A 15,845-nucleotide genomic window follows, 5' to 3' on the forward strand; every position below is an offset into this window, starting at 1 on the left:
GTATATTGTGGACTAGGCCTTATTTGGCTCATATATTGTGGACTAGGCCTTATTTGGCATATATATTGTGGACTAGGCCTTATTTGGCTTATATATTGTGGACTAGGCGTTATTTGGCTTATATATTGTGGACAATGCCTTATTTGGCTTATATATTGTGGACTAGGCCTTATTTGGCAAATATATTGTGGACAAGGCCTTATTTGGCATATATATTGTGGACTAGGCCTTATTTGGCTTATATATTGTGGACTAGGCCTTATTTGGCTTAAATATTGTGGACTAGATCTTATTTGGCATATATATTCTGGACTAGGCCTTATTTGGCTTATATATTGTGGACTAGGCCTTATTTGGCTTAAATATTGTGGACTAGATCTTATTTGGCATATATATTGTGGACTAGGCCTTATTTGGCTTATATATTGTGGACAATGCCTTATTTGGCTTATATATTGTGGACTAGGCCTTATTTGGCAAATATATTGTGGACAAGGCCTTATTTGGCATATATATTGTGGACTAGGCCTTATTTGGCTTATATATTGTGGACTAGGCCTTATTTGGCTTAAATATTGTGGACTAGATCTTATTTGGCATATATATTGTGGACTAGGCCTTATTTGGCTTATATATTGTGGACTAGGCCTGATTTGTTTTATACATTGTGTAGTACACCTTATTTGGCATATATATTGTGGACTAGACCTTATTGGGCTCATATATTGTCGACTAGGCCTTATTTGGCATATATATTGTCGATTAGGCCTTTTTTGGCTTATATAGTGTGAAACTCGGCTATGTGTTTATTTAAACGCAAGTAGACAATACTTACGTTTAAATAAACACATAGCCGAGTTTCACACTAAAACACACAGAGCTTATATTTATTTTAAAATAAATCACAGCCGTGGCACTTTGAAAACCACACTTAACGATATTAAGATTTTGAATTTATTCAGATTAATCATGCAGCCATAACTGTAAGAGAGTCCAGAGATTTATTGTCAAAAATCACATATCATGTAAAGGTTTTATTTGTAAACAAGAGGCAACACTTAGAAATGATGCAATACGGAAGACGAGAATGCAATCGCTTCAGTTTCAGAATGGATCTACTTTAGAATTTCTATAAAAGTTATATTTTTTAAATAAAAGTCTTGGGATTGGAGAACACAAATAAAGTTTTTTTTTTTTTTTTACCTTCTCAACATTAATCCGCTTTAATTTCTTTGATGGTATTTTAGGACCGGTGCCAGGCCATGGTTTGGGGAGAGACTCGGGTCAAGTAAGTAAATTACAATAAAAAAGGAAGGTCTTCCTCATCAAAATGTAAACTGACTTTTACAGGCCTACTGTCAGACTGCATTACTTCATAGAAGAAAGAAAAGGAGATTCACACAACTGTACACCTGTGTTGAGATGGGGCTCTGGACGAGGCTCACGGGGGTGTTTGGGTCACGGGGGTGTTTGGGTCACGGGGGTGTTTGGGTCACGGGGGTGTTTGGGTCACGGGGGTGTTTGGGTCACGGGGGTGTTTGGGTCACGGGGGTGTTTGGGTCAAGGGGGTGTTTGGGTCAAGGGGGGTGTTTGGGTCAAGGGGGGTGTTTGGGTCAAGGGGGGTGTTTGGGTCAAGGGGGGTGTTTGGGTCAAGGGGGGTGTTTGGGTCAAGGGGGGTGTTTGGGTCACGGTCACGGGGCTGTTTGGCTCAAGTTGGGTTTGGGTCAAGGAGGTGTTTGGGTCACGGGGGTGTTTGGGTCACGGGGGTGTTTGGGTCAAGTTGGGTTTGGGTCACGGGGGTGTTTGGGTCACGGTGGTGTTTGGGTCACGGGGGTGTTTGGGTCACGGGGGTGTTTGGGTCAAGTTGGGTTTGGGTCACGGGGGTGTTTGGGTCACGGGGGTGTTTGGGTCACGGGGGTGTTTGGGTCACGGTGGTGTTTGGGTCACGGGGGTGTTTGGGTCACGGGGGTGTTTGGGTCACGGGGGTGTTTGGGTCACGGGGGTGTTTGGGTCAAGGGGGGTGTTTGGGTCACGGGGGTGTTTGGGTCACGGGGGTGTTTGGGTCACGGGGGTGTTTGGGTCACGGGGGTGTTTGGGTCACGGTCACGGGGCTGTTTGGCTCAAGTTGGGTTTGGGTCAAGGGGGTGTTTGGGTCACGGGGATGTTTGGGTCATGGGGGTGTTTGGGTCACGGGGGTGTTTGGGTCACGGGGTGTCAAGGGGTGTCACTGCAGTGAACCAAAGACAGTATCAAAAACACGGGAAAAGGGAATGTTCTAAGAAGGTTATCTCAAAGTTATGATGAAACGTTCTTATGGTAACATTACTAGAACATTCGTTCAGAGTTATCTGTGCTTTAATAATGCTCTCAAAAACAATATTCATACATAATTCACGACTTAAAAAAAAAAAAAAAAAAACATCTTAGTTGAACGTTGGTCTAATGTTACTACTTATTTCAGAACATTCAAATGCAACATTCCAATAATGATGAAACGGAATGTTCCCTTAACGTCTGTAGAACCATGATATTTAAAAAGCAACATTTAAAGAACTGTACATTGAAGGTTCCGAGAACATTCTTAGAACATATTTGTTTATTGTAAAGTATCAACAAACTTTTCCTGTCATATCCGTCCCGTTGAGACCGAATGTCTGTTGGATAATAGAAACCCTAAACCCTGTTATTTACTTACTTAATCACATCTAATCCTCATCTCTCATGCCTCTTTACTTGTCTTCTTCTGTCAAAAGCTCAACGTCTGCCCTTTTCTTCCTCCTCTCGTTGTCTCAACCTGCCTTGCCCTTCTGCCTAAAATCCTCCCTCGTTCTTCCCGAGCCTTTCGTCTGCTTATTATGCCATTAGTCGTCCGGCTCTTGCACGAGACAAAAACCAGTCCCTCTTCAATCTAAAGAAAGTCCTCTGTTTCTTCCCCTCCTTCCTGAAATTACCCGGCGACGCGTGCCTGCGTTTCTAATTGCGCCGGTCGTCCCCGGAGACAAGCCCCTCCCCCCGGCATAATGAAAAGCCTCGGCCTTAATTACTCCTGCTGAACGCTGATTGTTATTGACAAAACTCCTGTGGCTCGGACAAACGGCTCGAGATTAGCTCCATTACAGGCAGCGCTCCAAGAGGAACAACACAGAGATACTGTAGAGGGGGGGAATCGCCATCTGACAATACAAAGAACCTTTCTTTCTTTCGTTTCGTGTAACTCTCCTCTTCTTAATTTAAAGCTCGTTCGTTCGAGTGTCTCGTCGCAAACGCTGTGTTTTTTTAAGCCTGACTCTAAATATGTGACTTGAGGCACGCCGCTCGTGTTTCGTCAACACTGAGCACAAATAGCAGCGTTTTTGGACGAGTCGTGATTGTTTGCCTTCACTGAAGGTACATAGACTGTTTAAAGCCGATACAAGCGCTCCTGAAAGCGAGTGTTTAAACACCTGACGGCGTGAGAGTTCGGGGATTTTGTGATCTGATGTGCAGAAATCTCAGTGATTCAGAGGAGACTAACCCTGTGAAGCCTGACATGTGAAATAATGGAAAAGTTTATTGAACTTTTGAACTAAAAAAAAAAAGTTTGCATATTTGACACACAGGGCTTTTATGGTTCATATAGTCTGATGTGGAGAGGAAAAACCAAATCAGTTTTAATCAGAGGCCCAAAGTTTTCAGCAGATGCTGATATATGGACAGGATGACAAGGATGATGCTTGACAACATTATAGCAGATACTGAGAAAAAATGCACATACATATCAGTCGTCCCTCTATATCTGCTTATTTTTATGATCAAATCTCTGTAGTTTTAAATCATATAATGCAATGCAATACAATGATGATTGAGAGATGAACTAATGCGCATGATATTTCTATAAATAATGTATGATAATCAAGTAGAGCGAAATATTACGAACAATATTAAAGTTCTTCCTGCGTTTCCTTGATAAATCAGGGCAGATTTGACACAGAAAGACGTTTGTACAATTACACTGAAAGACTTTTACTTGATAAGAGTGTAAACTGTCAGTCAGAGACAGAAGGACTGAGGAGATCCAGTGAGGTTCAAATACTTGCATGTGTGTCAGCAACATTAAATTGCATTCGTTTTAATGAGCATTGGGAAATGTGAGTTTTCATGCAATTAATTGCAATAAAATACAAAAGGTTTATGACATCAGAGCAGTCTGACTGCTGTTGTTTAGTATCTCTCACTGCATCTCTCTGACAAACACACACGCGATTAGTATCTGGATCAGAACACGCTCTGCTTTCAATGAAACATGTCTGTTCATTTCTTACACACTTCAAAGCAGCTACAAAGTTTTGTTTTAGTAGCAAGTAAAAACCATCCATTTTGCCGTAGTGTCACTTTAGCATCAAGACACCATTATAGTGTTTATAAATAGTTTTTACTTTAATATTTTCCATTTTAATTTTAGTTAATGTTTCAGTAAATTTGTTGTTTTTTTGTCATTTTTATAGTCTATATAGATTTAATTCATTTTTATTTATGTTTTAGTTTTATTTATTTGAAATTAAATGAAAATGTTTAAGTCGACACACACTTCTGCTACATGTGACGTGTTATTATACAGCCGTTCGCAGAAACCACCGTGCTATTGTCTGATTTTTATCTTGTATTTTGGTAAAAACTAGGGCTGTCAAATGATTAACCGCAATTAATCGCATCCAAAATAAAAGTTTGTGTTTACATAATATATGTGGGTGCACTGTGTATCATTATTATATATATAAATACACACACATGCTTGTATATATTTAAGAAATATTTTCATGTATATACTGTATATAGATTTATACATAATTTATATTGTATATAAATATTTTATATATAAATAATATGTTTTCTTAAATATATAGAAGCATGTGTGTGTATTTACATATATATATATATAATAATTATACACAGTGCAGCCACATATATTATGTAAACACAAACTTTTATTTTGGATGCGATTAATCGCAATTAATCGTTTGACAGCTCTAGTAAAAACCTGAATCTAGTCTTTGGGATTGTGGTAAACCTGCCACTAAACTGCATGTGAAAACCAGACCCGTTCACACCATAATGATTACACTATAAAGATAAACATATAGCTCTAAAAATCATTTTCACAGCATTTCTTTTTTTTCTAGCTGATCAAGGTTCAATGTTCAAGGTATTTTTATTGTCATTCTGTACATGCTGACACATGAGAACAAAATATGTACTCAGGACCAGCAGAGTAATAAAAAGATAATAATATACATACCTACGATAAGTAAACATAGCTTAATAGACTAAAAATACCTGAAGAGTAAAACAAGTTTTTAAAAGCAGTGCATCAAATTCACATATAAACCAGAACATCATTATTTGCATTTGCATCATTTGATGAACGAAAAAACATTGACAGCCAAGAAAACTGCAGCGTATGCATAGACAGTAAACAGATCGATATCATCTACTGGTGGAGATACAAATATAGTTATCAATATAGTTATAGTTATTGGTGTGAACGGGCCTTTACAGTGCTTTACGTGTCTAAAATAAGACCCAACATGCAGCAGATTTGTCCCATTAGTCAGATCTGCTTGGGTTTGCCCACTGCTGCTGTAGTGAGAAGAGTCGGCTATTGCGTCGCTCTGGTCAGTGTGGTCATCTGATCATATGTCTCTGTAACAGTAAACCTCGTATAGGCGATCAGATGGATTGATTACTAGAACGTCAGCGCTGGCGCCACACCATACATTACCACGACCAGGTCATGAGGATACGTCAATAACAGCATCGGCTTTTATTGACAACAGCCCATCCGTAGTGCATCGTTTCAGTTCATAGTGAGATATTACTTGACTTCTCATCATAACTGACCATTCGCAGAGACTTTAGTTACTGTTACATCATGACCAGGATACTTTTGATACCAAACAAAGTCTCAACTTCAAATTTGTTCATTTTTTAAAGCAATTTAGACAGTAAATAGAGTTTTGTGGCTCTATAATGTGTCATAACAGCTCAGTACGTCGTGAACCGATCATCTCTTCCTTCTAGTTAACGTATAGCATCAAATAAACATGAATGAACATCAGAAGGAATGTTGTTTCAAACATGGAAAGACGTCAATACACAGTTCAATTACACCGACGTTAATCTGCTTACTCTCCTGACTGCTTTGTTGCAATTAAGACAATAAAGCCCTGAGATATAAAGTCAGAATTGAGTGATTTAAAGTCAATATTGAGTGATTTAAAGTCAATATTGAGTGATTTAAAGTCAAAATTGCGAGATCTAAAGTCAGAATTGTGAGATATAAAGTCAGAATTGCGAGATATAAAGTCAGAATTGCGAGATATAAAGTAAGAATTGTGTGATATAAAGTCAGAATTGTGTGATATAAAGTCAGAATTGCGAGATATAAAGTCAGAATTGCGAGATATAAAGTCAGAATTGCAAGATATAAAGTCAGAATTGCGAGATATAAAGTCAGAATTGTGAGATATAAAGTCAGAATTGTGAGATATAAAATTCAGAATTGTGAGATATAAAGTCAGAATTGTGAGATATAAAGTCAGAATTGAGTGATATAAAGTCAGAATTGTGTGATATAAAGTCAGAATTGTGTGATATAAAGTCAGAATTGTGAGATATAAAGTCAGAATTGTGAGATATAAAGTCAGAATTGTGAGATATTAAGTCCGAATTGAGTGATATAAAGTCAGAATTGTGTGATATAAAGTCAGAATTGTGAGATATAAAATTCAGAATTGTGAGATATAAAGTCAGAATTACGAGATATAAAGTCAGAATTGTGAGATATAAAATCAGAATTACGAGATATAGTCAGAATTACGAGATATTAAGTCAGAATTGCGAGATATAAAGTCAGAATTGTGAGATATAAAATCAGAATTACGAGATATAGTCAGAATTACGAGATATTAAGTCAGAATTGTGAGATATAAAGTCAGAATTGTGAGATATAAAATCAGAATTACGAGATATTAAGTCAGAATTGCGAGATATAAAGTCAGAATTGTGAGATATAAAATCAGAATTACGAGATATAGTCAGAATTACGAGATATTAAGTCAGAATTGCGAGATATAGTCAGAATTGTGAGATATAAAGTCAGAATTGTGAGATATAAAATCAGAATTACGAGATATAGTCAGAATTACAAGATATTAAGTCAGAATTGCGAGATATAAAGTCAGAATTGTGAGATATAAAGTCAGAATTGTGAGATATAAAGTCAGAATTACGAGATATAAAGTCAGAATTGTGAGATATAAAGTCAGAATTGTGAGATATAAAGTCAGAATTACGAGATATAGTCAGAATTGTGAGATATAAAGTCAGAATTGTGAGATATAAAGTCAGAATTACGAGATAAAGTCAGAATTATGAGATATAGTCAGAATTATGAGATATAGTCAGAATTATGAGATATAAAATCAGAATTACGAGATATAAAATCAGAATTACGAGATATTAAGTCAGAATTGCGAGATAAAGTCAGAATTGCGAGATATAAAGTCGGAATTGTGAGATATAAAGTCAGAATTGCGAGATATAAAGTCAGAATTGTGAGATATAAAATCAGAATTACAAGATATAAAATCAGAATTACGAGATATAAAGTCAGAATTGCAAGATATAAACTCACGATTGCGTTTTAAAGTCTGAATTGTGTGAAATAAAGTCACAATTGTGAGATATAAAGTTATAATTTGAAGATATAAAGTTAGAATTGTGGTTATATAAACTCAGAACTGCATGTTACATAGTCAGAATTGCAAAAAAAATGACAGAAATTGACAAAAATGGGCGATTCGGCAGATTATGATTGGTCAGATCGCCTGTCAATCAAACTCCCTGCGAAGGGTGAATAGCAGACGGCCAAGAGCGCACGCAGACGGCCTACCTTGTATCGTTCTCTTGAAGAAGGCCTTGCAGGCTTCGCAGGAGGCCACGCCGTAGTGATAGCCGGACGCGATGTCTCCGCACACCAGGCACAGGCGTTTAGGGATGGAGTTGAGCATGTACTCGCACTTGATGGAGGCGGGGTCGTCGAGCAGTGAGCTAGAACAGTCCTCGTAGCGCTTTCGGCAGGCGCTCGCCCCCGCGCCCAGCGGCCCGCCCGCCGTGAACATGGGCGGAGAGTCCAGGCCGTTGGAGTGGCTGTTGATGGCGCTGGCGTAGCCGCCGCTAGCGTCCGAGTGCGCGCCGGGACTGGGGTGGCTCGCCGTGTCCACCAGAGACGACGGACTCGAGGGCTCAGTCTTAATGTAGGAGCCACAGCTGGACGTCATGTGCCGCTCCTCAGCGGCCATCCTGGTCAGCAGCCTGGGGGACAGACACACACACACACACACGTGAGGGGGGGACGGCCAGCGTGCAAAAACACAAGTGTGATGCCAGATCAGTTTCAGAGAAGTGTTGGCCCAGATCCGCAGCACCAGATGTGGGCTAAGACCAGGTCGCTGTCTGGGCGCATTTATAAGAATAGGGCTGGGGTGCGTTTCCCCGAAAGCATCGTTAGCCAACTATGATCGTTATCATCAGTTCAACGAGTCGGTGTTTCACGAAACCATCGTATCTCGAGCTACGGTTAGAAGAGTTTCTCGTTTGCAGGACGTGTGGACTCAATAAATCCGGATCTTGAGCAGAAGAAGCAAGCGGACATTCAGTGCAACCTATATCTTTTATTCACAACACATACAAATGTCAAACGTCACAGACAGCAATATAGTGTCGGCCCAGATCCGGCCCACAACCGTTATCAGCTAATGAAGATGACGAAGAGAGCGATCAAACGGCTGCTGTCGTTCAGTGAATAACATGATCACGGGCATCTCATATCAAGACCAATACTAATATTTCTCATCATGTTTATAGATGTTAGGATTGTTGTAGCAAATCAAATCAGTCCAATACTGCGGCAAACGGCACAACGACATCAGACGACGGCTGCCGAAAAATCAATTATTCAAAGCCTCAACTATCAGAATCATGAAGCAATCATTGTAACCGAAGTTCAAATGCACAGATTCTGTGTTGCATCTGTGATCTGTTAATAGGCTCGTGTGTAAATCCAGTGTTTCTGAAGGTGTAACAGTTATTATAATAACACTATAAATGTATTATAACTGTGGTGACAATTATTCATTACAATACATTAACACACTTATATCATACATTACATATAAAGGCTTAGAGTAAAGCGTTCTGCAGCCACAGAAAACCTCTCCACTCTTACACACACACACACACACACACACACACAGCCTGGTTTACTTCAGCCAGGCCTACACACACACACTGAATGTCACACAGATGTTTCAGAGGTCACACAGGGTCTCACACACACACACACACACACACACACACACACACACACACACAGTTCTTTCAGGGGTCATGACGGGGTCACACAGCTGTTTCAGGGGTTATACACACATAACTGTTTCAGGGGTCACGACGGGGTCACACACAGCGATTTCAGGGGTCACGACGGGGTCACACACAGCTGTTTCAGGGGTTATACACATAACTGTTTCAGGGGTCACGACGGGGTCACACACAGCTGTTTCGGGGGTCACGACAGGATCACACAGCTGTTTCAGGGGTTATACACAGCTGTTTCAGGGGTCATGATGGGGTCACACAGATGTTTCAGGGGTCATGATGGGGTCACACACAGCTGTTTCAGGGGTCATGATGGGGTCACACAGATGTTTCAGGGGTCATGATGGGGTCACACACAGCTGTTTCAGGGGTTATACACACAGCTGTTTCAGGGGTCATGATGGGGTCACACAGCTGTTTCAGAGTTCGCCCGGGGTCACACACATCTGTTTCAGGGGTTACACACACAACTGTTTCAGGGGTCACGACAGGGTCACACACAGCTGTTTTAGGGGTTATACACACACAGCTGTTTCAGGGGTCATGACGGGGTCACACAGCTGTTTCAGGGGTCACGACGGGGTCAACCACAGCTGTTTAGGGGTCACACACAGCTGTTTCAGAGGTCACGACAGGGTCAAACCCAACTGTTTCAGGGGTCATGATGGGGTCACGCACAGCTGTTTCAGGGGTTATACACACAGCTGTTTCAGGGGTCATGACAGGGTCAAACCCAACTGTTTCAGGGGTCACGATGGGGTTACGCACAGCTGTTTCAGGGGTTATACACACAGCTGTTTCAGGAGTCACGACAGGGTTACACACAGCTATTTCAGGGGTCATGACGGGGTCACACACAGCTGTTTCAGGGGTTATACACACAGCTTTTTCAGGGGTCATGACGGGGTCACACACATCTGTTTCAGGGGTCACGACGGGGTCACACACATCTTATTAAGGGGTGGGGTCACGACAGGGTCATGATGGGGTCACACACATCTGTTTCAGGGGACACACAGATGTTTCAAGGGTCACGACGGGGTCACACATATCTTATTCAGGGATGGGGTCACACAGCTGTTTCAGGGTCACGACAGGGTCATGATGGGGTCACACACATCTGTTTCGGGGGTCATGACGGGGTCACCAGCATTAATAAACCGAAGCTTCCATACAAATCAACTCTGATCATTATCCTGACCACCAGCGCTGTTTTTATACTATATCATTGAGAGTTTTTTACTCATTTTAATTTTCAAAGTTTCTAAAAAATCTTCAATCTTATATTTCTAAATTTCATTTTTCTAAATAAATTCATAATAAATGTTTTATTTAGCTTTCGCTTTGTTTAACTCCATATGACAGATTTTTTTATGTACTTGAAATAATTAGTATTTATTACTTAAAGATTACATTCGGTTTATTGAGATACAATGATAATTTTTTATAAATATTTGAATTAGTTTTTACTTTTACGTTTTCATTTTAGTTAAAGTTTGTGTTTTGTTTTGTTTTTTTCATTTTAAATATGTCTATATTTTTTATTATTTTTCTTTCAGTTTTAGTTTAAGTTAAATAAGCTTAAATGTAGATAGCTGGAATAAAATAAGTATTTTTTATTTTATTTTAGATAAAGTTTATTTTATTTACGGTAACACAGATGCTCTCAATGCTTTCAGTCCTGTAAGTAAATAATAAACTGAACTCCCACAGAAGATACGAGCCCACGTCGACAGAGGCGGCTCCTCCGACTGATTTAATAGTAAGTGCGGGTGACGCAGGGTTCAAGGTCAGGGGTCGAAGGTCACCCTTATTTTCTCGCGCCGGTTTCCCGTGGCCGTGGAGACGGGGGTCGGCGTGTCAAATGAAATCTCATCGCAGCGCTTCACCGTCTCTCGTGTCATGTTTATTCAACGGTATATTCCACCTCTGGAACATCACAGAAAGGTTAACGGCTCAAATAAATAATACAAAAAAGCTCCTTGTTAAAACACTGACCTTGCAGAAAAAAGGCCTCTGTCCGAGAGCGTGAGACGGCTGTGTCACGGACACTGATGGATATTAGAGAGAAACCCCAAACCAGTAAAATGAGTAAATGACGAGCGCTGCAGTCCAAGTGTAAGAATGACAGTCTGAGTTCAGTTCAGACTCATCTCTGTCTCAGGACACAACACACACCAGCTGTCTATCCATACCAGCCCATTCAGTTCAGACCCCATGTGACGAAAATAATGTCAAATATTGCATTAAAATAACAAAACATCATCACAATGATGTTATTTACTGTTATCAACTGCAATTATATATATATATATATATATATATATATATATATATATATATATATATATATATATATATATATATATAAAAATGAGATTTTTTTCTAGCTATTTTTTAACAGCTGAAACTCGAGAAATTAAAATATTGTGCAATTGTTCATTTATTTCAGTAATTCAACTAAACTAATATATTATATAGACTCATTACAAGCAAAGTGATATATTTCAAGCCTTTATTTGTTATAATTTTGATGATTATGGATTACAGATATGAAAACCTTTTCACAATATTGTAATTTTGAATTTGGGGTTTTCATGAGCTGTAATCCATAATCATCAAAATTATAACAGATAAAGGCTTGAAATATCTCACGGTGCATGTAATAAGTCTATATAATATATTAGTTTCACTTTTTAAGTTGAATTACTTTAAAAAAAGGGAACTTTTGCACCATATTCTAATTTTCCCAGTTTCACCTGTATGTGTGTGTGTATATATATATATATATATATGTATATATAGGTAACACTTTACAGTAGGGTTTCATTTGTTAACATTAGTTGACTACATTAGTTAACATGAATTATCAATGACAAATACAACTAAAGCCTATATTAATATTAATTAAAGTTAATTTCAATATTTACTAATACATTATTAAAACCAAAAGTTGCATTTGTTAATATTACTTCATGAACCACAGCTGTGTTTTTATTAACTAATGTTAACAGAGATTAATAAATAGTGTAACAAACGTATGGCTGATTGTTAGTTAATGCATTTACTCATGTTAACTACCTCATTGTAAAGTCTTACCATCATTTATAATATAATACAAATATAATAATGATAAAAAAAAAAGGTCACACTTTAGTTTATGGCCCAATTCTCACTATTAACTATGACTTTTCTCATTAAACTCCTACTTACTGCTTTTTTAACATTAGTAAGGTAGTTGTTAAGTTTAGGTATTGTGTGATTAAGGGATGTAGAATATGATCATGCAGAATAAGGCATTAATATGTGCTTTATAAGAACTAATAAACAGCCAATATCCTAGTAATATGCAACTAGTTAACAGTGAGATTTGGACCCTAAGCTAAAGTGTTACCAAACATATTCCAGTCCAGCAAATATCCACAGAAACTGTGTTTTGCAGTCCTGACCGACACTGATGTTAATGACCGAACGCATGCAGACAGAATGAATCATATTATCTGTTTGTTTAATCACTCACGGCTGAAGCCGAGAGACTGTCGAACCGTACGCACATTCATTTGCTTTATTAACAGCCATATATTAGAAACAGTGGCACGCAGGGCACTTCCATTTAGGCTTTATCAGGAACTTCAAGGGGAGCTTAACCCCGGGTCAAAGGTCACGGTGAAGGGGACACTTAGCATAATTGCATAAATGTCTGAATGGCTCTATGCTCATATATAAAACATGCGCTCAGCAGAGTCTCTCCAGCACTGCTTAGATTCATAGACGCTCCTGTTCGGATGTTGCTGATATTTCACTAAATATGACTCTTCATAAACACCAATGACTCAGTTTTCAAATCCACGTAACAATCGCACATCTTTAAAGATTGCATAAACGATAAACCCAAACATCAAAACACCTTCTATGTTAGTTCATGTTAAAAAAATAAAACCTTACTGTAAAGTGTTAGACTTTCTTTAGCACTTTACATTTGTTTTTAATAGTTCATTTCCAACGATTCAGAGTTCTGATTCATGAGAGTGTTAGACTGATTCATTAAAGGAATCACTCATTGCACATTAATTTATAGCATTTGTGTTATTTTGATGTGGTTCGATGTGGTCTTTCTCTCTCATCACATTTAACCCCAATTAAACCAAATACATATAATAAACATTCCTTTAAGTTGTCATGCTTCTTTCCTTTTTTTGCATTTATTTTTAATAATTCATTTCCAACGATTCAGTGAGTCATTAGACTGAGTTCTGATTCATGAGAGTGTTTGACTGATTCATTAAAAGAATCACTGGTGAATCACTCTAATCAGGCCGTGTGTATTGTGTGCACAATACTTGATTTATAGCCTTTGCATTAATTATTTTGTGTGGTTTATTCTTTCTCTCTCGTCGTATTTAAGCCCAATTAAACCAAATATGTATAATAAACCTTACTTTAAGTTGTTATACTTCTTTTTTTCGCATTTTACATTTGTTTTTTATAGTTCATTTCCAACGATTCAAGTGAGTCATTAGACCGAGTTCTGATTCATGAGAGTGTTTGACTGATTCATTAAAGGAATCACTCTTTGGTGAATCACTCTACTCAGGCCGTGTGTATTGTTTGTGTGCACAATAATTGATTTATAGCATTCGTATTATTTTGTGCGGATCAGTCTTTCTCTCTCATCACGTTTAACCCTTATAAAGCCAATAGTTGTGGAGCAGATTCATAATAACGCTGCAGAAAAGCCCAGCAAAACACTCGACTCTGGTTCCTTTCTGAATCAGAATCGGTGAGAAATGCAGCTGAACGTGGATGTGTGTGTGATGCTGATGTTGATATCCGTCAGTTTCTGGGCGCTCTTTCCTCGGGATGATCCCGCTCACGTCTGCTTTTGTTCCCGCTCAACCCATTTAAATTCCTGCGGAGCGTCCTGCTGGGTTTGGGCCTAATCTGATCATCTGATTCCAGCGGGTCGGTCATGCTAACAGAATTTCATCCGCTGTAATATAATTGCCCGCGCTGGACTGGAGTTAGCCTGAAGATCTCACACACGAGCCTGAGTTCAGCTGTTACACACCTGACAGAGAGATACTCACAGCGCATTAACACACACATCTGCTCAACAATAATCAACCAGGAGTGTGTGTCCCGTACAACGAGATCTGTCACTCACACACACACAACTGAGAACTGTCGCTCACACAAAACTCTGAGATCTGTTGCTCACACAAAACTCTGAGATCTGTTGCTCACACACACAACTCTGAGATCAGTCACACACACAACTCTGAGATCAGTCACACACACAACTCTGAGATCAGTCGCACACACAACTCTGAGATCAGTCACTCACTCACACACAACTCTGAGATCTGTCGCTCACACACACAACTCTGAGATCAGTCACACACACAACTCTGAGATCAGTCACACACACAACTCTGAGATCAGTCGCACACACAACTCTGAGATCTGTCGCTCACACACACACAACTCTGAGATCTGTCGCTCACACACACACAACTCTGAGATCAGTCGCACACACAACTCTGAGATCTGTCGCTCACACACACAACTCTGAGATCAGTCACACACACAACTCTGAGATCTGTCGCTCACACACACACAACTCTGAGATCTGTCGCTCACACACACACAACTCTGAGATCAGTCGCACACACAACTCTGAGATCAGTCGCACACACACAACTCTGAGATCAGTCGCACACACAACTCTGAGATCTGTCGCTCACACACACAACTCTGAGATCAGTCACACACACAACTCTGAGATCAGTCACACACACAACTCTGAGATCTGTCGCTCACACACACACAACTCTGAGATCTGTCGCTCACACACACACAACTCTGAGATCAGTCACACACACAACTCTGAGATCTGTCGCTCACACACACACAACTCTGAGATCTGTCGCTCACACACACACAACTCTGAGATCAGTCACACACACAACTCTGAGATCTGTCGCTCACACACACACAACTCTGAGATCTGTCGCTCACACACACACAACTCTGAGATCAGTCGCACACACAACTCTGAGATCAGTCACTCACACACAACTCTGAGATCAGTCGCACACACAACTCTGAGATCAGTCCTTCAAACACACAACTCTGAGATCAGTCACACACACAACTCTGAGATCAGTCACACACACAACTCTGAGATCTGTCGCTCACACACACAACTCTGAGATCTGTCGCTCACACATAAAACGCTGAGATCTGTCGCTCACACACAACTCTGAGATCTGTCGCTCACACACACAACTCTGAGATCTGTCGCTCACACACACACACACAACTCTGAGATCTGTCGCTCACATACACACAACTCTGAGATCTGTCGCTCACACATAAAACGCTGAGATCTGTCGCTCACACACACACACAACTCTGAGATCTGTCCTTCA

At 39.6% G+C, this 15,845-nt stretch overlaps 1 protein-coding gene across 3 annotated transcripts in view; it reads right to left on the reverse strand.

The window, feature by feature from the left end:
• Window positions 1-15,845, reverse strand: part of esrrb (estrogen related receptor beta) — a 98,974-nt gene that overhangs the window by 52,316 nt on the left and 30,813 nt on the right. For all 3 annotated transcript variants that reach the window (XM_039651123.2, XM_039651120.2, XM_039651122.2), the window contains exon 2: window positions 7,931-8,352. In XM_039651123.2, coding sequence (XP_039507057.1) covers window positions 7,931-8,339 — 409 coding nt within the window. In that variant the 5' untranslated portion in view covers window positions 8,340-8,352. The remainder of the gene's footprint in view (window positions 1-7,930; window positions 8,353-15,845) is intronic.

Source organism: Pimephales promelas, chromosome 15 (genome assembly GCF_988280905.1).
Source record: "Pimephales promelas chromosome 15, fPimPro1.hap1.1, whole genome shotgun sequence".
Classification (NCBI taxonomy): domain Eukaryota; kingdom Metazoa; phylum Chordata; class Actinopteri; order Cypriniformes; family Leuciscidae; genus Pimephales; species Pimephales promelas.